A 27,691-nucleotide genomic window follows, 5' to 3' on the forward strand; every position below is an offset into this window, starting at 1 on the left:
GGATAGGAGCTGACCCAAGGGATTCCTGGCACCTGATAAAATATCCTCATTAAACTCGGGCAAGTTAGTTTATCCTGCATCTGGGCTAAATTCTAACAATACACAGCCTTTAGTTCCTCCAAGGGTCACATTGCAGCCACGGGAAGGCCTCATCTACCTGCACCCAAGCATGTAAAAGGGTGACAACCAGGACATGAACCTGGCCCCATTCTTTCCATCTTTTCTTAGAAAGAAAGGCACCATGAAAAAGAAAACAAATTTCACAGACATAAGGAGACAGTTTTATTGCTCATGGGGACAGGAGGCTGAGCTGAGTCCTAGAAGAGATAGAGTTGGTCTAAGATGGTTCAAATCCATTTCCCCTCCTGCCCAAGCCTGCTTTCTAAGTAAAAACAGGCAGGTGATTGGTGAGCGATCTTTGAGAGGCGAGCTGACCACGAGACAAACCCTAAATACCAGGGCACACATGCAAATGGACGTTCCCTTTGGAGGTCCCTCGGCTGTAAAATCCCCTCCCTCAGAAAGGTGCCATATAAAAAGCCGGAATAGTTGCAGGGTGACTTAAAAAGGCAAATTCTGATTGTGTAGGACTAGGAACTCAGCCCTATATATGGATTTAGGAATTTGAAAGCCCCTCCTTTATGGCCTTATTTTCAAGCTTCTTGAAAGATTTCCACCCAGTCCAACAGTTCACCAGAGTTTGGGCCTTAAAGGTCAAGTCTCATCCTGGAGTGAAGTCAAGCAAGTAGTTTTAGTTTGATTCAGATGCTGAAAATCTTGGTGTTTCTATGTGTTATACCTGAGAAAACAATGTTACCTTTGATAAATTAAATTAACAAAATGAGGTAGATAATTCAATTGGGAGTAATAAAGCCAGGGGGTAAATTTGATAGACTGTATAGAGATGAAAATAAACATTTATCTAAAGGTAATTACAGCAGAGTTGGCTAACATTGGTTGCTAATACATTAATTTTCTTCTCACTTTCCCTTGGGATTTAATTTATGTGTCCAAATAATAATGAAAATACCGAATCAATGGACTTATCTGGAGTTTTTGTCTACGTGATGCCGGTACAATTGGTTTTAGAGGTATAGTGAAAATTATGAAAAGCATCTTTTCAAGATATGTGATGTTGTGGGTGACAGATCTTGCTTCTTGGCTAAAGAAGAGGTAAAAGAGATCTAGTTGCTACTGGGAGTACAACATGTTGCCTATAGTACAGAGAAGGCAGAAAGAGCATGTGCCACAGTTATTCTCCCAAAGTGATATTGATGAAAATATATTTTGCTGCTGGAATTTGGCTGTCGACTGACCTCATGCACTGGGCCACTTTTGCCCAACTTTGAAAGCGTTTGTGTGAGAAGGGAGCTACTCTCCTCCAAGTCAGCTGTGCATCCTGTCTTGGCTTCTGCTGGTTTTCAATCCCACTGGTCCTTCTGGGGTTGGGATGTTGGAGGGTGCACAGCTACTTGCCACCAGGAAGCAAATGTCTGTCGCTATTGTAATATGAGTGGCCAAAGGAGCTCTGAGCCAGAGCAATTTTGTTTCAGGGACACACAGAGTCATGTCTGGCAGTGGTGTGCTAGTAGATGTTTCACCATCAGCTCTCTGTGAGGCAAAAGGCCTGATTTACAGCATTTGCTGATTTTCATGGTATAAACACTCCCACCGTGGCTGATTTCCAGCTACCAACATGATGCCCCAGATCACGAAATTGGGAAGGATCGTGCCCCATTGGCTTCCCCAAGCAGATATGAGCCCATCTCTGACAGCAACTGCAAGACGCCAAGGCCTCCTTGGAAGCTACACCTGTCTCCATTCTAGTCTCCACAGAAACTTTGAAACTAGATAAGACTAAGCCAGGTGAATTGTTTTCTAACTGAGGAGCTAAGAGTTAATAAGACATCTTTTCAAATAAAGATGCAGATACTTCTCTGCCTTTAAAAATTGGGACTGCCTAGAAGTGAAAACCAATAGACTCTTCACTTCCTTCCCGTTGGACTACATCCTTCCTTCTATACCTCCAAAGTTAGGATGTAAAGAGCTGGCAGGAGAGAATGAGCCATCTGATTCCATTGCTCCCCGTGCTTCCCACCCTGGAGGAATCACTTAGAGTGGAGGATTGAAAAATAACTGCTCTGAGTATTCACAAGTCAATCTGAAATGGTAGACAAAGAAGAGATGGCCAGAAAGCAGGGGTGGGTCTCCTTGGTTTTTATTAAATCAAGTCAGGACTGCTAACAGATTGGCATGTGTTTTATAGGTGCAGTATTCCATAAAAATTTCACTGTCTCTAATCGCTTGAACCTGGAAGGCGGAGGTTGCGGTGAGCCTAGATCGCACCGTTGCACTCTAGCCTGGGCAATAAGAGTGAAACTCCCATTTCGAAAAAACAAAAATTTCACTGTCTCATCATTAGCACAGGGCACTTTCTTGATAACCTTGAACAGCCTCTACCTTCTGTTAATAGGCTTACAGAAACTAAGGAAATGGAGGTGCCAGGACAATGGAACCCAGTGACTTAAAATCAAGGCAAAAATCCCTGCTCAGGCCAGTTCTTGCCCATCCATCTCCCAGGACATGCCAGATAAGATGCAGAAGACAAGGTGAAACACTTCCTGTAAATTCAGGTCACAAACAGGGGGAGGGGAGGACCAACCGGCCACTTTCCTCCTGCCTTTACTGAGCTCTGACAATTAGGACTTGTAAATCAGAAAAAGGTGACCTCCCAGTCAAACTTGAAAGAACCTAATACATGTAGGACCAGCCTATTTAAACCATTTTCATGCTAAGATTGTCTGCACACACAAACATTCGCTTTTAGGGGGAAGGAGAGGACAAAAGTTGAATCCAATTGACCATTTCTAAGACAACCGGTCAGCAGCAATTGGGCAGCCACTAGTTGTGAAACATTTCCCCTCAAGCACACAGCCCAAGGGTCCCAGCTGGGCATAATGTCATTAGTACCAGCTGAATAATATTTGGGTTGAAGCAGCCACCACTACCCTGTGGAGACGAGGTGCCATGTTAGATCCAGGCCAAATGACCACTGCCAGCCTCCCTTTTAGCATGGCTGAAATGTCCCCTGGAGACTGTCACTTTTCTTCAGCATGGAGCAGCATCCAGTGGTCAGCAGGCAGGTGGACACCATGCTTCCCACCTACCACCAGCTCTCTGCATCCTTGACAGTGACAAAACTGAGCGTCATCCCCCAGGGAGCCTCAGGTGAGTCCAGGAGCTCAAAGCAGCTTCTTAGAAAGAAAGGCCAGCACACGGCCCACAGTCAACCTTTGGTGACAAATAAGGAGTGTCCAATGTCTGCCCTTGAGGAACCAGGAAGCAGGCTCTGGAGCCCCTACAAGCCAGGGAACCAGGATCACTGGGCATGCCAGGAACTGGCGGCTGGTGGTGTCCACCCAGGGGCCCCCACGCCCTCCCACCTTTCTTCTCACCGCTGCCTCATTCTAAACTCTTCAGCAGGAGCGTGGTCCTTCACTCAGACACCGGCAGAATGTTCTGGCTGTGAGAGTCGCCTGTGAGGCCAGAGGAGTGGATGGAGCGTCTGTGCAGGAGCCTGTTCAGAATCTCTTTGCAGCTTTTGCGGTACTGGTGTCGCAGTAAGGAGTACACAAAGGGGTCGGATGCGGCCTTGCTGTACGCCAAGCACTTGGACAGCACCCCCCAGTGGGAGCCGATGGGCACCGTGGAGAAGAGCTCCACTAGCCTGCAGAGAGACAGGGAAGCTGTTAATGAGGACATAGCTAAGCGCCGCCTGGAGTGGCCATGGGCCAGGGCCTGTCTGTGCCCTGCAGACAACGGTTTCCCAGCCCAACCCTCAATTTATCTGAGACTGCCTCCTCAAATAACAATGATAACAGTTTACACCAATAATGATGATGATGGTGAACATTCATCAGGCTGTATTTTATTCTACACACTGTGTTAAGCACTTTCCGTATGTGATTTTGCTGAGCGCTGGGAGATATGACCATCTCTGTGTTACATGCAAGGAAACAGATGTCCCAGGAGGTTAAATACTTTGCCCAAGGTCACATGGCCAGTAATTGTAAAGGCAGGATTTGAACCCAGGTCTGTCTGACTCTGAAATCCAAGCTGCATCGAGAACCCAGCTATCAGCTAATAGCTGGCTGTCCTGGCTTTGTCACCAACTCTGCTGCTGACTTGTCATATGGCCCTGGGCACCTCTGTTCACTCCTTGGACCTGTATGTCTCATGTGAAAAACAAAAAGGTGGGACAATATCGTCTCAATGATCTTTTAACTAGAAGAGTCTGGTCCCATTGTTTGCTTCCAATCCTGGCTCTGTGTTCCTAAGGAAGTTGCATGGAAGGAAGGGCTGAGGACAATTTTGAAAACATTTTGCAAAGCTCAAAGTATGTCATGCACAGGAAAGAATGCTGGCAAGGAAGGCCTCTTCCCTGGGTTGGGATCCTGGTGCTCTTTGACAATAGCCGCGGTTTCAGGTGATCCTAAAGGGACCCTCATTCTTTTGGTGAAGGGGCAGGGAAAGACACAGCCCATGTATCTTAGAGTCCTCTTGGTGCCACCAGACAGCTCCAGACAAGGGTGCTAATATCATGTTATGACGTCAGGGAAAGCTTTCAACAGAATTCTAGCCTCCACCCAAATCAGGCCATTTACTCTCTCAAGTGTGTCCAGCACTCTTGGCCATATTTGGACATTATCCAGCATTAACATGAAATAGAAAAGACCCACAGAGCTGGGAGAGTCTGGAGATCATATAACACTCTCTCCTCCACCCATTAATGTCATATGAAAAAATTGAGGCCCAGAGAGGGAAAGGGATTGCCAGACATCACACAGCAAGTCAGTGGCCATGGAAGGTGCAGCACATGTACTCCCCTGTGACTGGGGGTCTAGTACCTGTATTCTACCTGGAGTACCTGCAGATAGAAGGCGGTGGTGGCTCTCAGCTTGGGGATCTGCCCAGGTGAGGACCCAGGTACAGAAAGAACTGAGCTTGAGCTGGAACTCAGTGCTTCTATCTTTAGTTGGTTATTCTTAAGCCTTCTTTGGCCTGTAGAGCTGCCGAAGGGGAGGAGGAGGAAGCTGGCGGACTGTGATCCTCCATAGAAATGCCCCTTTCTGGAACAGGCTCTCAAGGAGTCCACTCTGAGGCCCCTCTAGTTGGCATCCCATTTTCAGCACCACTGTCTACCTTTGCCCTCTGACCCTGTGGGGGACTGTGGCTATGTCTCCTCTCATATGCTTGGGAGCCTGAATGGGGAAATGGAGCTGTGAACATTTAGGAAATCTGTACTTTTAAGAAATCTATTTTGAGAAGTGATGAATTCAAAGGGACAAAAAAACCTGAATTTAGAATTCACACCTAATAATAATAATGAATTAGCTGAATGCCAACACGTTGTTGCTATGCGATGCCAAATTGCTTTTTCAAAATGTCTATAATTTTTTACACATTGCTAACTTCAGGCTTAGCATTTTGGCTATGCCAAAAGGATTTATTAAAAGAACCAGATACCATCAAACCATCCAGCAAGATCGAAATCGTTATTTGCAGGCTCTGTAGATTTCACAGAATAAAATTATTCAGGACAATCTAAAATTTCACCATTTAGATAATTAAGAGGTAAAATCTATTGCATTTGCTTCTCAGAGATGTCATGGCAAGTCTGAGCTCTCCACCTGGCTCAGATATCATCATTCCCAGTTGAATGTCTCCTCTGGGCCAAGCATTTGTGTGTACAACCTCTAACCATGCAATTATCCAGCAGAATGAGAATCATTATTCCCATTTCTCAGGTGAGGAAATCGAGGCTCAGAGAGGTGAGCAGCAAGTCAGGGTCTCCTGCATGGGAAGCCCAGCTCCACCTAACTGCAGTCCAAGTCTTGGCTAGTGGCTATGCCAAGATGTGAATCTCAGCATTGCAGACATGACAAAGGAAGCTCTGGGGTCCCTTCCGGCTCCAAGAACCCCTTTCCCATGAGGTCACTATATGCTGTCTGGAACTTTGGTCACTTGCCCCTCACACTGTGCACAATGACAATTTCTGCTTTGAAAAGCCAATGTCTGGCCTTTATCAGGGCCTCCAAGCAAAGAGATGCTTTGGCTGAATACAGGCCTGGACACTACTGCCACGTGGCCACTGGCGGGGGTAGCTGGGATGCCCCCTCCAGGCCCGGCTGTGGCTGGCTGAGCCGCTTTCTCGTGGCCCCATGCAGGTGGCTCCCTGCGCCTGCCATGACTGGCTGCTGGCTATGCTCCACACTAGCTCCGACAGCCCCCAGCTCCTTTTGTTGATGAGAAGAGGCAAGGGTTTCCACATTGCCACAGTGACTTCTTTCTAATTCCAGATCTGGGCAGGCATCTGGATAAGCACCAGATTCCTTCCAGATGACCTTTTAGAGAGGGACAATTTGGTCCATGTTTTCCTGCTAGATCTAGCTCTGCTCACCCCTTCCTTGTGCCCTTCCCTCCAGGAAAGGGGCGTTACGATTCTGCCCAGTCACAGGTCACTAGTGGGCAGGGTCACAGTGTGCTAAAGGGAGCCTCTCCTCCTCCATGTGGTCAGTTTATTTAATGCCTTTCCCCCTCCCTCCTTCCCTTCCACAGTTAAAGTTAGTGGATGGTCTCAGGACGGGACGTGAGAGGGAGGCAGCTCGCAGAGCAGAAGTCTCCAGTGTAAGGCCCTGTCTCCTGCTTAGTTCTGGCCGAGAGCCCTACAGTGAGGGGTTATTGGGCTCAGGTGTTGACAGAGCAGGACCTGGCTTCCTTTTGTCATGGCCCCCGTTATGGGTTGAATTGCGTCTCCCCCAAAAATTCACATGTTGAAGTCCTAACCCCTAGTGTCGGAATGTGATCTTACTTAGAAATAAGATTGTTTCAGATGCAAATCAGGTCATAATGGAGTAAGGCGGGCCCCTAATTCAGTACTATTGGTGTTCTCATAAAGACAGAAACTTGGACAGAGACACACACACAGGGTGAGTGCCGTGTGAACACGAAGGCAGAGATCAGGATGAGACATCTGCAAGCAAAGGAACCCAAAAACGGCCAGGAAACCACCAGGAGCTCGGGGGATGCGTGGAGTGGGCTCTTCTTCACAGCCCTCACAAGGAACCAACACCTTGATCTTGGACTTCTGGCCTCGGGAACTGTGAGAGGTCTTTCTGTGTTAGAGCCGCTCGGTTTGTGGTACTCTGTTACGGCAGCCCTAGCAAACCAAGATGCCCCCTGAAGAACCCCATGGGGAGCAGGGGAGGCTGTGTGGTTGTGTGGTTGTTCTGGGGACCCCTGGCCATAACAGCATCAACCAGCCCCACCCCACTCCTAGAGCTTGTGTAGGCCAAGGTCAACCCTGGAGATCTGACAAAGATTAGCAGCCGCAGGAGCAGGGTGCCGCCCCTTGCCACCCTCTAGAAATCAGGGCCTGTCCCCACAAACATTGCTGCCTGCCACCTGCCCCGACCTTCCACTGAGCACAAGATGACTTTCCGTGTGCTCTCTGGGGCATCAGGCTCCATTCAGGGGGAAACGTTCATGCTTCTGTGCTCAAAAGGCACACATGCCTGCCCTGACACAGCTCCCCCCAGAAAGTTCCCTGCGTGAGGTCCACACCCTCGGTCAGCCCATCAGGTGGGGGGAGGGGACGGAGCTGGGGAGGGGCCGGGATCCCCTCTTCCAAGCATGTCAGGGGATTCTGACACAGGAGCCCAGCCCCTGTGGAAGCCTGCGGTGTGTGAGTTTGCAGAGGATACAAAGTGCTGCAGGGTGCAGAACTTGTGGATGAAAAGGAAGCAGAGCACAGAGACGTGTATTTTTCTGACTTAGGGTGAGACACAGAGCAGATACCCACAGATCTTGCCAGACCCCCAAACCCTGTGTGCTTGCATTCCTATGTTCTGATAGCTGTCCAGGGAACTATTCCACGGAGTCATGCCTCCTCTCTCAGTAACAAGCCCCTCTGATGTGGGTCACTGGCACGTCTGAGCTGGCTGCCACAGTCCAGTAACAAGCCCCTCTGATGTGGGTGACTGGTGCATCTGAGCTGGCTGCCACAGTCCAGGGCTGATGGAGACAGGAAGCTGCCCACCCTTGCTCCTCACCCACGGGGACCTCACATTCCCACCCAGCAGTCTAGGCAGTCCTGGTCCTGGGAGGCAGGAGGGAGGCATGTCTGCCAGAACTCCAAGGCCTTCTCTGAGCCTCTGGAGAGACCCGTGTCCTGATCTTGCTCCACAATGACAATCCCCAAGGGAAGCAAGTTCCGAAGTGAGAACAGGACCAGTAACCCCTGCAGCCCCTGACCCAGCACCTCCTGTGGGCCCCCAGGGGCTCTGTGTCTCCTTAACTGCTTCACAGAGACCATCTCAGGACCCCAATATCACTCTCCCTATGGTACAGAAGATGGAACCAAGGCAGAGAAGTGTCACAGCTACACAGCTGGAACATGCAGGAACCAGGATTTGAAACTGGAAGGTGGGTGCCGGCAACCATGTGTCTTCCTGGTGCCAGGCTGCCCCACTGGCCTCCTTGACTCAGGTTCCCGTTCCTCAGTGTGATCAAGCACCTGTACTTTCAAATCCTGAATTTAAAGTGACAAATTAGCGCCCTCTTTTTACACCTTCTATGCCACCATCATCTCTCCTCTCTTTTCTCTTCCTCTTTCCCTCTCTCACTCACACAAATGCACATGCACGTACACACACATCCACATAAACACATGCACACACATACATACACATGTATACACACACACAAACGTTGTGTACTAAATGCAACATGGGCCACAGGACATTCCTTGGACAGCCAGCCCACGGTCTTCCCAAGACTTCTGGAGAACTCAGCTCGCGTATTTGAAGTAATGAGCTGGTGCTTTAAATTTTTACGAGACAGAATGGAGAAGTCATTTTACTAACAGAATATCAATCTTTGGGAATCCCCTGCATATGAGACCCCTCTCCCATCTACACGTTTTCCTGACTTTGAAAAGCCACAATAATGGTGCTGTCAGATTTTCAAGTGCCTCAAAGCCTGATTCCAGTGATTTACGACAACCACAATTATTTGTAAGCGTAGATCGCTGCGGAGAGCATAGCCCTACAAATGCTTCCAGACATGTGGATTTTAATTCAGAAAATATGTCATTTGAGCTTTTGGATGAGAACCTGTTGTGGATGTGCAGGCCCTGCTCAAAGACTCTGGGAAGAGTCCTCTGTGACCTCGGGCTTTGAGGACACAGAGCCTGTGTGACTGTGACTTGGAGGTGTCAGACTTCTATTAAGAGTGAAGGTGCAGCTTTGCAAATATGTTTCCCACTGTGGCCTTATGTGCCCCAGTGAACAAGTGCAGGCGGCTCTTCGGCTGGTAGAGTTGGATGTCCTGTCTTTCTGAGATGCCAACTGCATCTGCCAGTGGCTCTGGCTACCAGTGCTGATGGTCTCTTGGGAACTCCAGCTACATAAGCTGCTGTCAGTGACATGGGAGATTGGGGATGACTGCAGGGGAACCCACCAATTTTGCTAGAGAAACTCAAATGCCTGCTTCACTCACAGGAGCTTGGAGGCCATCTGAGTTCATGTCATGGGACTTATGTGTGGCCCTACTGGAAATCAGGCCGAAAACATACACATGTGGCTTCTCTGTGTTTCCAGTGCCTGCCCCAGTCTTTGGTGTTGTGGCATGGCCTAAAGGCTGAGTTACAGCCAACTGGCCTGACACCGACCTTTAACTCTTGGCTCAGTCACTCCCTACCCATATGTCCTTGAGCAACTCATCTCACCTCTCTGAACTTCTGTGAGACTAGGATTCTGGCACTTACCTTGTTAAAGCTGTCCCAGATGAAATAAGGTATGTGCTGATAGCCCCAGGTGCTCGGCAGGTGTTCACTAAGTGACAGGTATGGTTATAAAGCTTCATGCTCTCCAATAGAAAGCTTGAGAATCTACAGGAACACTGGAATGGTTCTTTTAAACACTTGACCCAAGACTTATGCTTTCCTATCTGAGAAAGTTAACAGGCAAATGTGAATAGAAGGGGGACAAAGAGAAGGGAATCCCCCGCCCAGCCAGTGGAATCTTCTCCAACAACTCAAAGGGGTGGCAGATATTACAGCAGAATCCTCCTCTCTTCCTCAATATCCTGGCCTCCCAGCTCCCAGCATTCCCAGCCGCCATCTGACGTCAACCTACACTCTTGACACGTCTCCATTTATAAGGTACAAGGCGGGTGGAAGCGGCAAGGCGGGTGGAAGAGGCAAGGCCGGCTGCCTAGATACATTCACTGGGGAGTTGTGGGGAATATTAGTTTCTGCACTGACAGTTCAATGAAGGGTGTGAGTGACACATGAACAACTTGGTTTCAATAATCTCAGAAACTGCAGCATTCCATTTCTGAGTGGGTCGTGCCTCAACGTGTCTCCCCACATCCCTCTGGGAGGAAAGTAGGAACCTTTGCTTCTACTGAGAGGAGAAGCAGAGCGGTCATTGTGAGGGGCTGGGCACGGGTGCCAGTTTCAGGCAAAACACTAGAATTGAGGCTGAGTCACTTGATGGAATTGGGGAAGGCTGGAACCTGACTGAGCCTCAGTTTCCTCATCTTTAAAATGGGAGTGTTAGCGCCAGGCACGGTGGCTCATGCCTGTAATCCCAGTACTTTGGGAGGCCGATGCAGGTGGATTACCTGAGGTCAGGAATTCAAGACCAGCCTGGCCAACATGGTGAAACCCCGTCTCTACTAAAAATACCAAAATTACCCAGCCTGATGGTGCACACCTGCAGTCCCAGCTACTTGGGTGGCTGAGGCAGGAGAATCACTTGAACCAGGGAAGTGGACGTTGCAGTGAGCTGAGATTGCACTATTGCACTCCAGCCTGGGCAACAAAGTGAGACTCTGTCTCAAAAAAAAAAAAAAAAAAAAAAAAACCCAAGAGAATGTTAACTCGGTGCAGAGGGTGTCTGGACAGCTCTGGTACAGCTTCAGGTACAGAGTGAGGACTTACAGGATTAAAAATGAAGGGACCTTCCTGAATTAATTAAGGAGATAGAGCTTGTCCTTACTTTTCCTTTCTGAATTCCCCAGGATCAGTGTGTCACTGCCTCGGTGGGTTTTGATTTTTATTTCTATGGACAGTGAGGAGGCAGAGAACAATGAGGAGGTGCTGCATGCAAGGGAGACATCCTTCTGCCCAGGTGGCCCTGGAGCTGCCCAGTGGCATCTGCAGATGGACTCAGGCTGCCCGGTTCCCTGAGTCTTTCTAGCTAATTGACCTGTGCGGTCTCTTTCCTCTCTGAGCCTTAGTGCCCCCATTTGCAGAGTGGAGCTCACATAGCTCACCCAGTCCATCTCTTGGGGGTGCTGTAGAACTGTGGAGTGCTGTGGAAGGCACAGCAACATCAGATCCAGCTGAACCTGTTGCGGTTATACATTTCTTAGCTCAAACAAGCTCCACCCAAGGGCTGCCTCCTGGTCCCCACTAATCCCATCTAGGCCAGGAGTCCCCCATCTCAGGGATCTGACCCAGAACAGGGTTCACACCTGCCACATCTTCTGTGTTGCCTCTTTAGTGCTGGGGCTACAGCTGAGCTCAATGCCCCTGGGCCACCACCACTGAGCACCTGGCAGGTTGGAGGGATGCAGCTCAGGCTGCTGTTCTCAAGAGAGCCTGTATGTGCAGCCAAGGAAGTGACTTCCTCCATATGGAGCTCCAGAACTTTCCAGGACCTACCCTTGGATGTTCCCCCAGGCTTCTGCCTGCCCCAGGGCTGCAGTCCACGATTGCAGCTGCAGTGCAGTGGGCTGATGGGAGTCCAGGAGTATGACTCGCTCAGCAAGCCTCGGGAGATCTGCCTTGGGAGTGGGTAGAGATCCTGGGGAAGGGGTTTGGGAGCACTCTCTGCATGCCATGGGCTTTAATACCACAGCCACAGATCTACACAAGAAAGGAGGGGAGACCTGGGTCTGCAAAGACTCCCCAGAGGCCTCTGAGAGCCTGAGGGGCGGGTGGAGAGCCCAGTGAGGTTGGAAGTCCAGTTCCACTGCCGACTAGATGTGTAGCTCTGGGCAATTATTCAAACACTCCCTGACCGCAGTCCTCAGTTACTCCAGCAGTAAAATGGGTTGGGATGCAATAGAGACATGGCTATCAGCACGCTGGCCATTAGAATTATCTGAGGCAGCTTAAAGCCACCCATGCCCAGCCCCACACCAAGGGAGTCTAACTGAACTGGTTCAGTGTGAGGTCCAGATAAGGGTTTGGATGTAAAGCTCTCCAGGCGATTCTAATGTAAAGTCAAGTTGGCAAACCGAAGAAAAACTTCAAGCTTGCGTGCCTCTCAGCCATTCCTACCACTTTCCCGCTAATCCCAGCCTGGCTTCACAATTGCTTTCGACACAGTGCTCTGCTGGTCACCAGCAGTGGGTTAAAGTTGGTCTGCATGGTGCAACCAGCTCACCCTCCCTGCATGACGTCATAGCTTAGGGGGTCCTTTGCCTCCAAAACCCATGGCTTTTGGTTCTCCACAACGACTCATTTTCTATAAGAAGTTAGAACTACATTTCAGAGGTCTGCCTTCAGCTTCTTCTGAGACTGGTCATGTCTACACTTGAAAATCATCTTGAAAAGAACAGCAGAAAAATAAAAAATTGCTACTGGAAATGTCAGTGATCCGGATTCCAGAGTGGATGATAAGTCCACACGGTGCTGAATGCTTTGCAGGGTGATCTTATTGATTCCTTACTATTGATTGGCTTCTCCTTACAAGCAATGTGTGTTTCTCAACCCTGACTCAGAGGAAGATGGAAGAGTTTGCATCAGGCTCCTTGGAGGTGGCTGTGAGATTAATCCTGTCCCCTCCACACCCTGCCCAGCTTGGCAGTCCATGTCCTGGCAGGGGAAGCGGAGCTCTGATGGGGTCCTGGCTGCACCCATGCACAGCTGGGGCTCAGATGGCCCCTGGTGCAGTAAATATAAATTCACAGAAGCCCATCAGGGTGTGCCTGGCGGGGAGCTCCCAGCCACCCTAAAGACTAAGCATCTGGTTGGACATTGTGGAAGCCATGTGGGGGTAGAGGGATTGGCAAGGTCAGGTGGCTCCGAGAAGCATGTGATTGCAGGAGGACCCACCAGGAGGCTCTATTTGCCTTGCACTCCTCTCCCTGCTGCCTTGTTTCGGGGTCTGATGTCTCCTTCCTTCAGGCCTCCTGACCCCAAGGAGGAAGACACTGATTTGACCGCTCAGGAAACACTCCCAGATAAACCCTGACATGGAGCAGGGCCCTGACAGGACAGAAAGGTGGAGGAGGAAGTTCTGAGCATCCTCTTGCAGTGGCTGACATGGAGGTCCTGGCCACTGAAGGATGATATGAGCAGCTCAAGGTCTAGGAGGAGGGGGGTGGGGAACAGGGCACCGGCACACCTCGCACCCCTGACTTCCCTGACCGCAGGCCAGCGAGGGCCGACAGAGAGAGAAGGCAGGCACGGGTGTCACCTGAAATGTTCTGCTAGTGAATAGAAACAGGTGCAATTAATTTTAATCACATATTTTATTTAACTTTATAATTTCACTATGAATTCTATATATAAAATTACTAGTTATTATTTTAAATGTTTTTTCAGAGAAAGAGGTCTCACTATGTTGTCCGGACTGGTCTCAAACTCCTGGCCTCAAGTAATCCTCCCACCTTGGCCTCCCAAAGCCCTGGGATGACAGGTGTCAGCTGCTGACCCTGGCCAAAAATGTATTAATTTCATATATAGAGTGTGTCATGCTAAGTCTCAGAGCTCGTGTGTTTTTAAACCTATAGCATATCTATTTGGACAGGCCACGTATCAAGTGCCCTGTAGCCACCTGTTGCTGGTGACCGCCGTGCTGGACAGCACAGCTGTAGACCTGGCTCATGCTGTCCCTTCTCCCTGGACAGTCGCCCTGAACAGCCAGGCCCACTTCACAAGGCTTGTCCGTGAAGTCCCAGCCGTGAGAGCTCGTTCCTGCCCCAGAACCTGTGGAGCCTGGGCCTTTCCCATGACACAGTGCTCCATCTGGGTTAGAGGACTACAAGGTCAATGTCCCCAGCAGAGGGGAACTCCCGGGGTCGCACTGACCCATGCCTCCGCTGGAGGGATTCTTTTATGCTCCGCAGAAAAGGTGCTCTAGAGATGTGCTGAATGGAAAGTGGGTGTGTGCTCACTTTAGGAGGTGTTCTTAGGATGGCTCCTCCAGACACATGAGAAAGCCAAGGCAGAAGCAGCACGGGTGGTGGCAGTGGGGCCCGGCGGGGTTCTGCCAGAGACATATCTTGTACTCATGAGGTTTCCTGGGCATTGCTTCTCTCCCGGGTAAGGTGCTGCTCATCCCCATGGAGGACGAACTGTTCTGTGAATGTTTTTAAAACCCAAGATGCACCAAATCCATTTGGAGGGAGCATATTGAGTTGTAATCTATCATCATCCATTTTACTGAAACGTTACTTCCTGGGCACTATTACAGAGAACCTAGCTGTAATTTTTTTTTTAAAGTAAAATGTTGGGAAATGAAATTAAGCCAGAGAAAAATCCAATAGTTTGAAGTTGGAGCCGTGTCACCTATCCTCTGAGCGTGCCCATTCACCTCGTTAGCCCATGGCTGCCCGTCCTCTGGGACCTAAGAGGAGGAGCTCTGTGTGCCCCCCTGTCTGATCACCTTCCTGCACTGGATCAAATCCCCTCTTGGTGCAGCAGCCAGTCCAGGGCAGGGGCACTGTGGATGGTGCTGTAAGTGCCAGAGGGAAGGAGAGTGAAGACCACAGATGTCCTCCGCAGGCCTGTGCCGCATGTCTCCATGGTCCCTGTCCTTAGATACTCACAACACCGCACTCCCTTCTGGAGGCCCAGAGAGGCCACATCACTGGCCCAAAGTCACACAGCAGGGTGTCGGGGAGCTGAGGTTTGGGCTCTGGAGAGGCACACTCCAGAGTCATGCTGCTAAGTCCTCTGCCACGCCTCACTTGGGGAGCAACAGAAATCCTTTCTCCTCTGTCACCTGGGGAGCAACAGAAATCCTTTCTCCTCTATCATCTGGGCTTTGTGTCTTGTGGAAAACCCTGAATGATGTAAGCTGTGGCTTCCTGGCTGGATGTGGTGGGTCTAGACTACTGGTTCTCAACCAGGGGTGATTCTGGTCTCCAGGGAGCATTTGGTGATGTCTGAAGACATTTTTAGTTATCAAAATTTAGAAGGACCTGGAAAGGTACCCCTGCCTCACTAGGAGGTGCTACTGGCACCCCCTGGGTAGAGGCCAGGAATGCTGCTGAACACCCCATGATGCCCAAGACAACCCCTGGCATCAAAGAAGTATCTGGCATAGAATGTCGGTGGTGCTGAGGTCTAGTGGACAGTTTTAGAAAGAAGAACCAATAGTTCTGCTCCAGTCAGACCCATCCAGAGACCTGCAGACAGGCCTTGGTCCCACATTCAAAATGAGACACACGCTAACTAGATCTCCCCTAGAGAAAGCAGCATGCCACAGAAGACAGGGGAAGGCACCCCAGAGTTGTCTGTCTGGGGAAAAGAAGAGGAGAGCTGTCTCCAGGAAGTCAGGCCCAGTGTCTGCAATCCACAGGGGCTCCTGCGAGTAGAGGACAGCCTCCTGGATGGCAGAAAGAAGAACTGGGAGCAGCGGCAGAGGCCAGAGCAAATCATGCTTCAGCTGAATGTAAGGACAAATGGGAGGAAACAGGGCAAACTGTCCACAGGGCCCCCTCCTCACTGGGGTGTGCAAGATGCTGAGTGATGGTGAGGCAGGGCTGCCCCTCCTGGTTCCTGCAGGTGAGGATGCTGGGGGCTGCTGGTGGCTGGGATCTGTTCTTTTTCTGGGTCTCTCTCTCTCTCTCTCTCTCACACACACGCACACACACACACACACACAGAAAACCCTGCACAGATGCTGCTTCCTAGATTCAATGAAAGCTTCCATATCCACCTTCTAATAACCATCAAAGTTCCTTTTTTATTGTCAACTTCTCAACTAGTTAAGCCCCTTTAGATGCAAAGTTGTGGAGTTTTTATTTTCCCTCCAGTGCACCAAACTGATTGAGTAATATATATTTTCCTTCTTTCTGGCTAACACATGTGGGGAGTGCTCCAGTTACAGCAAGCTGGCTTGGGAGATACACAACCCAAGGATAGTGTATTGCAACCTTGGCTGGCTTGAGGATCTGGAGATCTGGTAGAGAACACGACAAGCCTCACAGCACCCGGCCTGACAGTGGAAGAGCCCCTGAGCCACAGCATAAGTACGCCCACCTGGCTGGACACAGAGCATGCTACCTGCTCCCTGTGCAGGTGGCAGGTGACTTTGCTGTTGACCTGGGTGTTCAGGCTGGGGACACCTAGGGGTTGGGCTGTCTTGCATTCAGTGGGCAGTGAAGCAGGATGTGGGGAGCTGGGTTTTGGAGAAGATGATGTTTTCCTCTGTCTTCTCTCACCTTCTCCTTCTCTTTAGGGCCTCCTGGGGGTTGGGAGCCTGGGATAAAGGGTTTAATTATGTGATTTAGAAATCGAGTGGGAGAGAGTCTTTCACACCCTTTGGGTTCTGAGTTGAATCCAAAAGAATTCGAGGGTGGAGAGGAAAAGCATGCAGCCTCCTGTTCACTAAATCTGGCAAGTTCACTCTTGCCCCCCACAACACACCCTGCAGAAGAACGTGTGGCCAAGAGAGGCTGCCACTGCTAAAGGTCACTGGGCCCTGCCTTGCTCTTCAAAGTCCCACCACACACCTGCCAATCAGGCTCACCTGGTGATCACATAGGGTGCGAAGCACACAAGGAAGGTCCCTATGAAGGTGCTGATCTTCTTGGTGGCTCGCTGTCGCCTCCGCTTCTGCTCCTCCAGACAGCGTTCCCGCACACTGCATGTGAGAGAGGAGAGAAGGTGAACTACGAGGCACCCTTGCTAGGTCAGGATGAGGCGCTATTTACTAACACAGGCAGCAGTCTCTAGTGTGAGAACTTGACTATGGAGTCGGAAAGACCCAGGGTCAATTCTTGGCTGTAGCTATTGACCTTGGGCAAGCAGTATGACATTACTAAGCCTCAAGGTCCTCGTGTGTGAAATAATAATATGCATCATATATTTTAGTGTATTACACATAATGTAATAAAATGCTACAAGAGGCTGTTTTGAGAATTAAATGCATAAAGCACAGAGATGCATGGAATGCATTCCATGTGTGAAGCACACAAAGCCACCGGCACAGTGCCCAAGTCAGTACAAATAAACATTAAACATTACCTCTTATTATTGCTCATATCATTCACTGATCATCTGCTATGGGCTGGCTCCAGAGTGCCCCACTATCTAAGTAGAATCTCAGATTCTTGTCTTTACCACAATCAATCCTGGCAGGTGTGTTTTACCCGCAATGAAAGTTTTTACCTGCCCTGGTTTACAATGAAAACCATGAGCTCGGCCGGGCACAGTGGCTCACACCTGTAATCCCAGCACTTTGGGAGGCCGAAGTGGGTGGATCACCTGAAGTCAGGAGTTTGAGACCAGCCTGGCCAACATGGTGAAACCTTGCCTGTACCAAAAATACAAAAATTAGCTGGGCGTGGTGGTGGGCTCCTGTAATCCCAGCTACTTGGGAGGCTGAGACAGGAGAATCACTTGAACCCAGGAGGCAGAGGTTGCAGTGAGCTGAGACCGCGTCATTGCACTTCAGCCTGGGCAAGAAAAGCGAAACTTTGTCTCAACAATAACAGTAACAACAAAAAAGAAGAAGAAAGAAGAAGAAGAAAAGAAGAAGAAGAAGAGGAAGAGGAAGAAGAAGAGGAAGAAGAAGAAGAGGAAGAGGAAGAGGAAGAAGAAGAGGAAGAAGAAGAAGAAGAAAGAAGAAGAAGAAGAAGAAGAAGAAGAAGAAGAAGAAGAAGAAGAAGAAGAAGAAGAAGAAGAAGAAAGAAGAAGAAGAAGAAGAAGAAGAAGAAGAAGAAGAAGAAGGAAGAAGAAGAAGAAGAAGAAGAAGAAGAAGAAGAAGAAGAAGAAGAAGAAGAAGAAGAAGAAGAAAGAAGAAGAAGAAGAAGAGGAGGAGAAAAAGAAGAAAAGAAAAGCATGAGCTCTGTGAGGCCAAATGATTTGCTTAAGTGGAGGCAGGATTTGAACCCGTGTGTGTGACTCAAAGCTGGTCTTTTACATCTGGGGCAGCCTGGACTCCATGCACACAGTATGTGGCAGGAGGCTTCCTTTCCTCCATGTCTTCAACCCTGCTTCTTCCATCCACAGCCTCATCCCTGCCTGGAGCTATGAACACCACATGATGGGGGTCACTGAAGGAGTCATTGGTTCCTCCAGGGACCAAGCTTGAAGAAGCTAAGAGACTCCCAAGTCCCCATGGAATCAGGGACTTAGCTTTGAGGATGGAATCAAGAGCCACCTGTGCCTCTAACTGTAAACCTGTTTCTGCTCCACTCTGCTGTGGGACCTTTCCAGAGGATCAAAAATGAACAGGAAAGAAGACTGTGGACACAGTTGCCTGGGAAGTGAAGATAACTTGGCAGTGCCAAGCCTGAGCTGCAGTGGCCTGGCTCCAAAAATAGGCCAGTCTGTTCAAAAAATGCAAGCAGTGGAGAGAATATTCATGAGTCAGGTTCATGTACATCGCTAAAGCCAGGGCAGCCTTCCCTGCCTGCCAGGAGACTCATGATTTTGATACTTAATCAAAACTCCTCTTAACTAGATTTCCTGTCACAGATGGACTGTTTCATATTAGTTTAGACTGAAGCCTCCTAAAATTCTTCCAAGATTTTTCCCCCTGACTTCTGCATTTCCAGGAATTTAAAGAGTTGAGAACTGGAGTTGGGCTTGGTACAAACAGATTTCGTCCTGGCTGAAAATGTATTACTCATGACTAATATTATTAATTAATTTCTAGAAATTAATATTAATTAGCAACCCACATTTCTTGAGTCTATAATATGTGTGCCATGCTAGATACTGTGATGGGGAATATTATTCATTTATTTAAAACTCACAACATCTATGTGAGTGAGGGACTGATATCATCATGGTCCCCATTTTTCAGATGAGAAGATATCAATTACAGAAGTGTTAAGTAACTGGCCCAAGATCACACAGTGGGAAAATGGTGGTGGTAGGGTGACCAATTGTTCCAGTTTATCTGGGACTGTTTCTGAACAGTTTGCAGGAGACTATCCAAGTTTTAAAAGGGAAAGGCTCAGATCTGAGAATCCCTCCTCTACCTTGGGCAAACCAGGACGGTTCGTCACTCTAGGTGATGGCAGGACCTGAACCCAGACCTTCTGACTCTGGGGCCACGTGCACCACCTCCAAAACCACAGAGCTCCCGCTACTGCAGTTCTCTTCCTGCCCCATGCATTTGACAGAGACAGCTGTAACCAGAGACTGTGCCAAAGGTGCAGCAAGAGTGAACCAAGAGTCAGGAGGCCTGAGGTGGAGATCTGATGCTTGTGCTGGCTCTGTGACCCTCTCTGGGCCTCCAGGGACCTGGTGGACATGGTTTCCTAACCTTGATGGCACTGGGCCTGCCATGAAGCCCAAAAGGTGTCTATACAGTGGGTGCTGTGCCTGGGGTTCACATCCACATGGGCCCGGTCATGCCTCTGCTTTGGGACAGACCAGCTAGACCCCACAGCCATGTATAGTATGAAAGGTCGGCTCATCCACACACCCCAGATCACAGATGGGGGAAACTGAGGCTCAAAAGAGAGAGTGATTTTTCCACTCAGAGAGTACAGTGCAGGTGGGGCTAGCACCCAGTCACTGACTTCTAGTCTGGTGCTCCTAGTCGGGAGCCACATCACTCATTTCCTGAAATCTTCCAAAAGAAAAGGATGAATCCGTCTCCTCTGCCTGGGGCTCTCCTGCTTTCCAGGTGAGAACAGGGAGGTGGCAAGAGGTGAGCAAGGCAGAGCCGTCCCCAGGCTCCGAGGGAAACATCACCACCCTCTTGCTTATTATGATGATTATTATTTAAGCACAGTATGAGAACAGCTCACCCGCTCCTAGAACAACATCGCTTTGTGCTTGCTGTCATTTTTCCCCCTCCATAGCTTTGCAAAACTGAGCTCCTTGAAATCTTGCAGCCCTATGAGCTGTTATTTTACTTATATTCAGATGAGAACGCTGAGAACTGGGAAGTTTACAACATGCCTAAGGTTACACAGCGAGCTCAGGAGAGAGTCAGGCCTCCTCCCAGGTCTCCTGAGTGAGTTCTGGGGCGGCTCCCTGAGACCCCACTGCCTGCCACAGAATCACTGAGCAGCGGGCATTCTCGAACATCCCCAGGCCTGGTGGTGGTACCCGGAGTCCTCAGAGCTGCAGGCAGGATCTGTGGCGCAGAGGGTGTGAGGCTCAAAGCTCTCCTGAGGCAACCCGGTCAGGTACATTCAGCCAGAGTTTGAGCATGTGTGCTGGTGTGGCTGAGTGGGGGACGGAGGAGGTCCCAAGGCCGTGACATGACAGTTTCCTTGAGACACAAGGAGACAGGCCCTCCAGCATTGTGACATGTGGGGTGAAAGAGATGTTCCCAGCAGCTCCAGTCATAGGGCAGAGGGCACGGCACATTCTGGGAATATGTGGAAAGTCAATCAACGAGGTGATCTCAGCTAAAACCTTCCATCCACAGACACCTCCCTTCTCTCCACAAGGGGCCTGGGTCCGGAAGGATCCCTAGACAACTGAAGTCCAACCAGAACCCACGCTCTGAGTATTTAGGGAGTGACTCAGACTGGTTTTTCTGGCTTTTAAGGCAAGGGAACAAGCTGACTGACGGAGGGCAAGAGCCCTGAGTTTGGGGTCAGGACACTGGCATAAGCAGTCTGGCCCTCAAATCCAGCAAGAGGGACCCCTGCCCTGGGCTCTGCACATTCACAGTCCCACATCTCTCCCCATACAATAAGGAGTTCATAGGGCTAAGGGGATGTGCCTACCCACAGCCCTCACCTTCCATTCCAAACCAAGCTCTAAATGCCTAAAACATGGAATTCTTCGCCCAAACGCCCTCATCCTGCTTGCAAGACGTGTGTGGGCATCTCCCCTGGTCCTACCCTCCTGAGGGTAGACTCTGCCACCTGTGTGCCCAGCTAGACCCATGAGGGGTGGTGTTTGTGAGCAACACACATGCATGGAATATGGGTGTGCAACGTGCAGTGTGCAAGGGAGGCCCCTCGTGGTGCTGGGTAGAGCTGAGGTGGGAGGCAAGGCAGGTGGGCCAGCTCGGCTCTCCCAGCACATATGAGGTTGATCCCCAAGAAGCCTGAGAATTCTAAATGTGAACCCAGCCTTGCCGATCATTATAAAGGTATATTCACCAAGGTAAGAGGGCAGAACACAATTCATTTAGCAGTTTGTAAGCTTAATGTAGAACGTCTAAGTCTCTATATACACAGTTGGTGAGCTTCCATTTGCACTATTTGCTCCATCCATAAATCTTAGGGGCAGATCTGAGTGTGAGTCTTAGCTTGAGACACTTTCTAGATCTGTTGAATTAGGCGAGTGCTTCTCTTCTCTTAGAAAATTGGGTCTCTCATTTTCTCATCTGTAAAGTCAAGGGCACAGTGTAGTTCCTGTCTACTGAGTCACAATTCTGACACCCTCCAGAGTCAGCCACTCAGCCAACATCTGCAGACATTGCTCAAAGGACACAGAGGACACACTGGGGGACCCAGCAGAGCCTGGGGGAGCCTCAGAGGAAGCTCCAGTTAGGTTTGACGCTGCTTCCCTTTGAGACCTCATCATCAACATTCTGCTTCTGTTAAACCACTAAGCCAAGCCAGTGAGTCAGGGAAGAGCAAGGTCCCTGCAACCACACCCTGGGGCCCACCTGCTCTGCCACGCCTGGGAGCACCAGGGAGAGGGGCTGCCTATAACTAGACCCCAGCTGTGGTTTGGGAGAAGTGAATGCTGCTCATTCAGGTGGAGCACCAGGTGTCTAACAAATATTAGAAACCCCAAACTGCTTCAGAAACGTAACTCAAGAAATCACCACAGAAAGGCAGGAGTGGGAAATGCTTCCCAGGGCCAGGGTCCCAGATTGAATTAAGAAGAGAGGGTCCCGGGTATTTTGGAGGTGGCTGAAGCAAAGGGGTGAGGACTGCTACTTATGGTGCCAAACATCCTGCAGGTAGAGCAGACACCACCAGGAGCTTCCTGACAAAGACAAATGCCACCCTGGGTCCTCAAAACAGGTCCTTTGTAAATAAGTCCCAGTGGGCCATCAGTGTGGAGGCTGACAAAACTTCTGGTGAGCAAAGACTCCGGCTGCTGCCCTGGCTGTCCAGAGGGAGAAGCCGCCTCCTGCTGCCCAAGACCAGCACTCCCGGGTCCTACAAGCTCTCAGCACTGAATGGCCCTGGGAGGCTCACTGCCTGAGACTGGTGGTGCTCCGGCAGCCCCTGAGCTAGCTCTGTACTTGCTCATTTGTAGGGAGGAAGAGGTTAGTGCTGTCAAGATAGAAGCTGGTGGACTGGCTGTCAGGGTCTCTTGTGGACTGGTCATCCCCTCCTGTGTTGTCCCTCCCACATGCTTGGTGGGGATCAACCCCTCAGAGAAGGACAAGTTTGTGTTCACTAAAGGGGCAGTGCTATCAGGTCTGCCACTATTCCATGACCTCAGGGAGCGTTAGTCCAGGGGGCCTGTTGCCACTGGCCGATGGCAACCCCGGCCCCAGAAGTCTTTTCTCTCTCCAACGAGACTGGGCCTGGAGGGTCCCAGGGCGCTGGGAGCAGGGGCTCTTCAAAGCAGCCTGGGGCTAAGAAGAGATCAAGGTCCTCCCAGAGGAACGGAGGGGAGATCGAAGGCGAGCAGAGTAGCTGCCTCCACTCCTGAGACCCCAGGACTCTCTCTGCAGTGTCTGGCCTGGCATCAGCCAGAGGGATTTGCAGGAGTGGAGCTGGCCCTACATCCCAAATAGGCTGAACAGGAACCATGGCCCCTCCTCTTCTGGAAGTTGGAGGAAGAGTGGGAATGCAGTTTGTACTGCTCTGAATAAGAACCGGTTCCACTCCCAGCTCAACCCTCCTCCGCTGTTAGACTCATGGTGAGAGGGCCCCCTCTAGGAGTCTTTAGTCCCGGGAGTTAAACAACATTGCCCTACATCTTCTAAGAGCAGTCCCAGCCCAAGCGCTAAGGATGCACCCTCTAAGGAAGAGCCTCTCAGCTCTGAGTCATGGAAAGGGCAATAGCTCTGCAACTGTGGCGGCAAATATTCCCTTGAAGGACACTGAACCATGCAGAGACATGTGCTGTGACAGCCAATGTATGTCTTTGTGGCAGAATGCACTCATGCCACTCCTATAAACCTGTGTACACATGGCCAGCTGTCTGGTACATATACAGTTTATGTGTGAACACATGAGATTGTGTGTGGAGCTCCCACATTTACATGTCCTGGTATCTATGTGCTCTCAGTCACTCACATGTACATTCTGTTCCTGAATCTGTGGGGATTCTGTGGCTGGAATATTGGTCCAGTGTGCAATCAGGAATGGCTGTGCTCAGGGGGACAATGAACACGTGCACACTTGCCCTTCAATGTGCTGGCACTGTGAAGGTCAAGGACTGCTTGTTACTGCTCCCATGCAGGAAATACTCAGAATGCTCAGCCTGACACCTCCAGCCTGTCCCCTTCAACCCTGGTGTGGAACACAACCACCAGAGGACAGAGCTTCCTCTGCCCCGAGGCTCCCCTGGGCTCCCAGAGTTCTCTCACACGGAAGGCCCTCGCTGGCCCTGTCAGAGCTCTCTGCCTGCCTCACCTGCGACACCATCTGGACCCCAGCACCCCCTTATCTAGGGTCCCAGGACACGGAGCGGGGAGCCTGCCTTCCCCCGGGACAACAGGATGTAAAATAGCAGAGTCTAGACGCTGCCAGCTGTTTCCCTCCTCGATTTCCTATTCTCCTGGGGAAAGCTGAGGTGAGCTCAGGACAGCGCAGCTAAGAGTTCCCTCCTTCTCTCCCTGACAGGCTCCTGCGATGGCAGGGGTTCCCAGAGGGTACCCATGCTTGCCCAGCTCCATCTGCTCTCCTGAGAACAGCAGCCAGCGTGAGGACGGAGGTGGGGGCAGATTCAGCCCCAGGAGCCTTGGGGCACACTCCTTCTGCAGGAGCCTCTAGGCACCAAGTCAGGCAGACACTGGACAGTGCTCTCTGGGGAGGTTAGGAAGAGCCCCCCCACCCCACCCCTCAGGGCCCACCACAGGGAAGGACGCAGCCCGAGTCCATCAGAATTCACACACACACATACACAGTCGTGAGACAGAGGCAGCACCACACACCCGAGAAGGGAAAGACTCAGAGAAGCGACACACTTGGGTCTGAAGAGCTCTTAAGGAGCTCCCTAAGCATCGAGGCCGCCCTCTCGGCCAGAATCAAACACTTTGAAGGTCTTCAACAGGGAACAAAGACCACGGACTTCCCATGTGCCATTTAAAGTGAAAGCTACAAACACAGAAAATGAGCATGAAGAAGCCCAACAGAGTTCTGACTGTCTGTGATTTCTTCTCTGATGCTTCAAAAAACGATGTAGATGGGCTCACCCACAATTTTTGTGGCCCTGGTTTGCTGATACCCTAAGCACCTCCTTAAGCCCCACAGCTGGGCCGCTCTCCCCACCCTCGTGTTCTCAGAAGAAAGAGAGGCTCGGTGGAAAGGAGCCCCTGGGGCTAGGAACCTCCCACTCCCGCCGAGATCCCGCGCGGCTGTTCCCAGAGCCCTAGCGGGGCTCGGCTCACCTGGGGTGCAGGTCCACGAGCAGCACGAGCGTCTGCATGGTGATCACGTCGATGCGCTTGCAATGGAAGCGGGCCACCTTGAGCACCTTGAGGTACGTGCAGCAGAGCACGACGAAGGAGAGCAGGAAGCTGAGAGCGTGGAAGGCGCCAGTGAAGACCGCGAAGCGCAGGCGCTCGTCCGGCCGCCGGCTGCACAGAGTGCACGAGGCGTACAGCTGGTGGAAGCCGAGCCAGGACAGGGCGAGCGCGGCAGCTGGGAAGGTGAGCGCGTGCAGCCACGTGTAGGCCACCATGAGCGCCGCGTCGCGGAGGCGCATCTTGGCCCGGTAGCTCAGCGGGAAGACCACGGCCACCCATCGGTCGATGCTGAGCGCGGCCATGCTGAGCATGGAGTTGGCAGCCAGGAAGGTGTCGAGGAAGGCAGCCAGGCGGCACAGGCGGTCGCCCGCCGGCTGCCGCTGCGCCACGACGCCGGCCAGCGTGAGCGGCATGTTGACCACGGTGCACAGCAGGTTCCCGCACGTGAGGTTCAAGGTGAAGAGCGCCGGCGCCTGGCGGCGGATGTCCGCGCTGTGCAGCAGGCAGAGCAGCACTAGCGCGTTGGACAGCAGCGAGACGCCCATCGTGCCCACCAGTAGCCCCGCCAGGCCCGCGTCCCACGAGTTCATGGTGCGCGCCCCGCGCCGGCGCTCAGGGCCCGCAACCCGGCGCCGCCATGGCGCAGCCCGCGGCCGGCTCAGCCCCTCGGCGCCGCCGCCGCCCGGCGACCCCCGGCCCCAGCCGCCATGGCTCCCCGGAGGGCGCGCGGCCACCCCGGAGCCTCGGGCACCCTCCCGGGCAGGCGTCTGGGCGCGCAGCCACCCCGGAGCCCCACGCCGCCTCACGGGCAGGCACCTGGCGCGCGGCAGTGAACCCCGGCCGCCCGCAGCACCTCTGGAGCCAGCGACTGAGCGTGCGGTCGAACCCGAAGCCGTTAGCGCCCCGGGATCCTGGGCTGCAGACACCTGCGCCCCCGCTCCGCCTCTGCCTCTGCTTCCTCCCGCTCTCACCCCATGCCCGCGAGCTCTGTCTCTGCTCCGCTCCGCGCACCCTCCCGCTCTCTTGCTTTCTCTCTTCCTCCCTCTCTGCTTTCTGGCTCGCTCTCTCTCTCTGCCCTCCCCTCCACCTCTCTCTCCCCGCCCCCCGCGCTGTTCTCTCCGTCTGTCTCTCCCACCCCCAATTTTCTCCCCCCTCTTGTTCTTCCCCCTCCTCTTCTCTCTGTCTCTGGAATCTGGCTGCTTCTATCACAGAAATCCCCACTGGTGCACACACAGACACACTCGCGCGCGCACACACACACACTCACACTTACAGGCTCGGAGGGAACCAGCCCTGAAGGCTCCGGTGCAGGGTGATTGGCTCACTGTGGCTCCCTTCCCCCATCATCCTCCATCCCCCCGTGTGTGTCAAAGACAGCCTGAGTCAAGGAAATCTCTCTGAGAAAAGGAAGGGATGCCTGGACACCTTCACGCCCCAGTGCCACCTGTCCCCGCCTGCATGCCATCCTGGCAGACCTTGACATGAGTGTCCCAGCCTGCCTGTCCCAAGAACAGCTGCTACATGACTGAGGTTACTCGATTCTCAGTGCCTTCTTTCCCTCGCCCTACGGCCAGAGCTTCGGCTGCATCCTAAGCCTGCTGCAGGGACCCCGAGGCTCTCTGTAACATCCCTTGGGCATCTCTCCAGCTGGGAGAGGGCTTTATCTGACCCTGACTGCTCCCACCTGGGCAGGCCAGGCTGTCCACAACCAGCCTAGACAGCAGCCCTGTTGTGGTGGATACTCTGCTGTCCTGCTCCAAGTTCCAGCAGCTGCCTCCTGCAGTCCTGAAGCCACACACCCATCTGCCCTGAGACCGGTGAGGCAGCACATTCTAGTTTACGAGGGACCTGCCTGACATAAGGTGCCAGAACTCTTCAGAAAATGGGGAGGGTGCCAGCTGGCAGGCATGGTCCAGGCCACAGAGACCCTGGACACAGGTGACCTCTGCCTCCCCTCAGTAAAGTGTGCAGGGACTGTGGCCCTTCTGTTCTCAACCAAGACTCTGTAGGGAAGGGGTGGGGATGGACAGACAGGGGCAGCTCTCAGAGCCCCTGCAGCCCCCTTCAACTCTGTGAGACGCTGCCCTGCAGTGGCCCCCTGCACCATGTCAGCAACCTCAGGTCCCTGTCCTGGACATAGACAGCCCTATCCCGGAGCCTCCTGGTGTGGCCAGTGGTGACTGGACATTCCTGGGCCTCGAGCCACTAGATAAAGTAAGCCAAGCAAGGACGTGGTTGACTCTACCCCCTGAAGGTAGAGACCTCATTATACTTAATTATCTCCCTCACATAGTACCAAGCACATTGTAGATGCTGTAATGTGCCATTTTTCTTTGCTGTAAAGGAATACCTGAGATTGGGTAACTGATGAAGAAAAGAGGTTGAATTGGCTCATGATTCTGCAAGGTATGCAATCATGGCTCCAACATCTGCTCAGCTTCTGATGAGGGGCTCAGGAAGCTTCTAATCATGGCAAAAGGCAAAGTGGGAGCAGGCATGTCACATGGCAAGAGTGAAAGCAAGAGAGAAGGGGGAGGTCCCAGGCTTTTAAACCACCGTATCTCTCATGGACTGAGAAGTCATTCAGGATGGTGCCAACCCATTCTTGAGGGCTCTGCCCCCATTGTCCAGTCACCTTCGCCTCCCACCAGGGCCCACCTCCAACATGGGGAATTATGTTTCAACATGAGATTTGGAGGGGACAAACATCCAAACTTTATTAAATGCTCATGAAATGAGGTGTCAGGAGGGCAGAAACAAGATTCCCTCTCGTCTCTGTGTGTCCACAGGTGACACTCATTGACAGTTATTTCAGTGACTGACAGCTGCAGACAGTGGAGTTCTGAAGCCAGCTCACAAGGGCC

At 51.6% G+C, this 27,691-nt stretch overlaps 1 protein-coding gene across 1 annotated transcript; it reads right to left on the reverse strand.

Moving 5' to 3' along the window:
* Nucleotides 1–2,202: 2,202 nt before the first annotated feature.
* GPR26 (G protein-coupled receptor 26) lies at nt 2,203–25,874 on the reverse strand. Its single transcript, XM_055246374.2, has 3 exons — nt 24,750–25,874; nt 16,776–16,889; nt 2,203–3,727 (listed from the first exon to the last, which is right to left on the reverse strand). The coding sequence occupies exons 1-3, from the start codon at nt 25,415–25,417 to the stop codon at nt 3,496–3,498; spliced, it is 1,014 nt and encodes a 337-aa protein (XP_055102349.1). The 5' UTR covers nt 25,418–25,874; the 3' UTR covers nt 2,203–3,495.
* Nucleotides 25,875–27,691: the final 1,817 nt, after the last annotated feature.

The sequence above is a fragment of the Symphalangus syndactylus genome, chromosome 2, assembly GCF_028878055.3.
Source record: "Symphalangus syndactylus isolate Jambi chromosome 2, NHGRI_mSymSyn1-v2.1_pri, whole genome shotgun sequence".
NCBI lineage: Eukaryota > Metazoa > Chordata > Mammalia > Primates > Hylobatidae > Symphalangus > Symphalangus syndactylus.

Coding starts and splice junctions, on each gene's coding strand:
- GPR26 (XM_055246374.2), bottom strand. CDS start 25,417: ATGAACTCGTGGGACGCGGGCCTGGCGGGGCTACTGGTGGGCACGATG. Junction 16,890..24,749: donor CTCGTGGACCTGCACCCCAG/GTGAGCCGAGCC, acceptor TCTCACATGCAG/TGTGCGGGAACGCTGTCTGG. Junction 3,728..16,775: donor GCACCCTATGTGATCACCAG/GTGAGCCTGATT, acceptor GTCTCTCTGCAG/GCTAGTGGAGCTCTTCTCCA.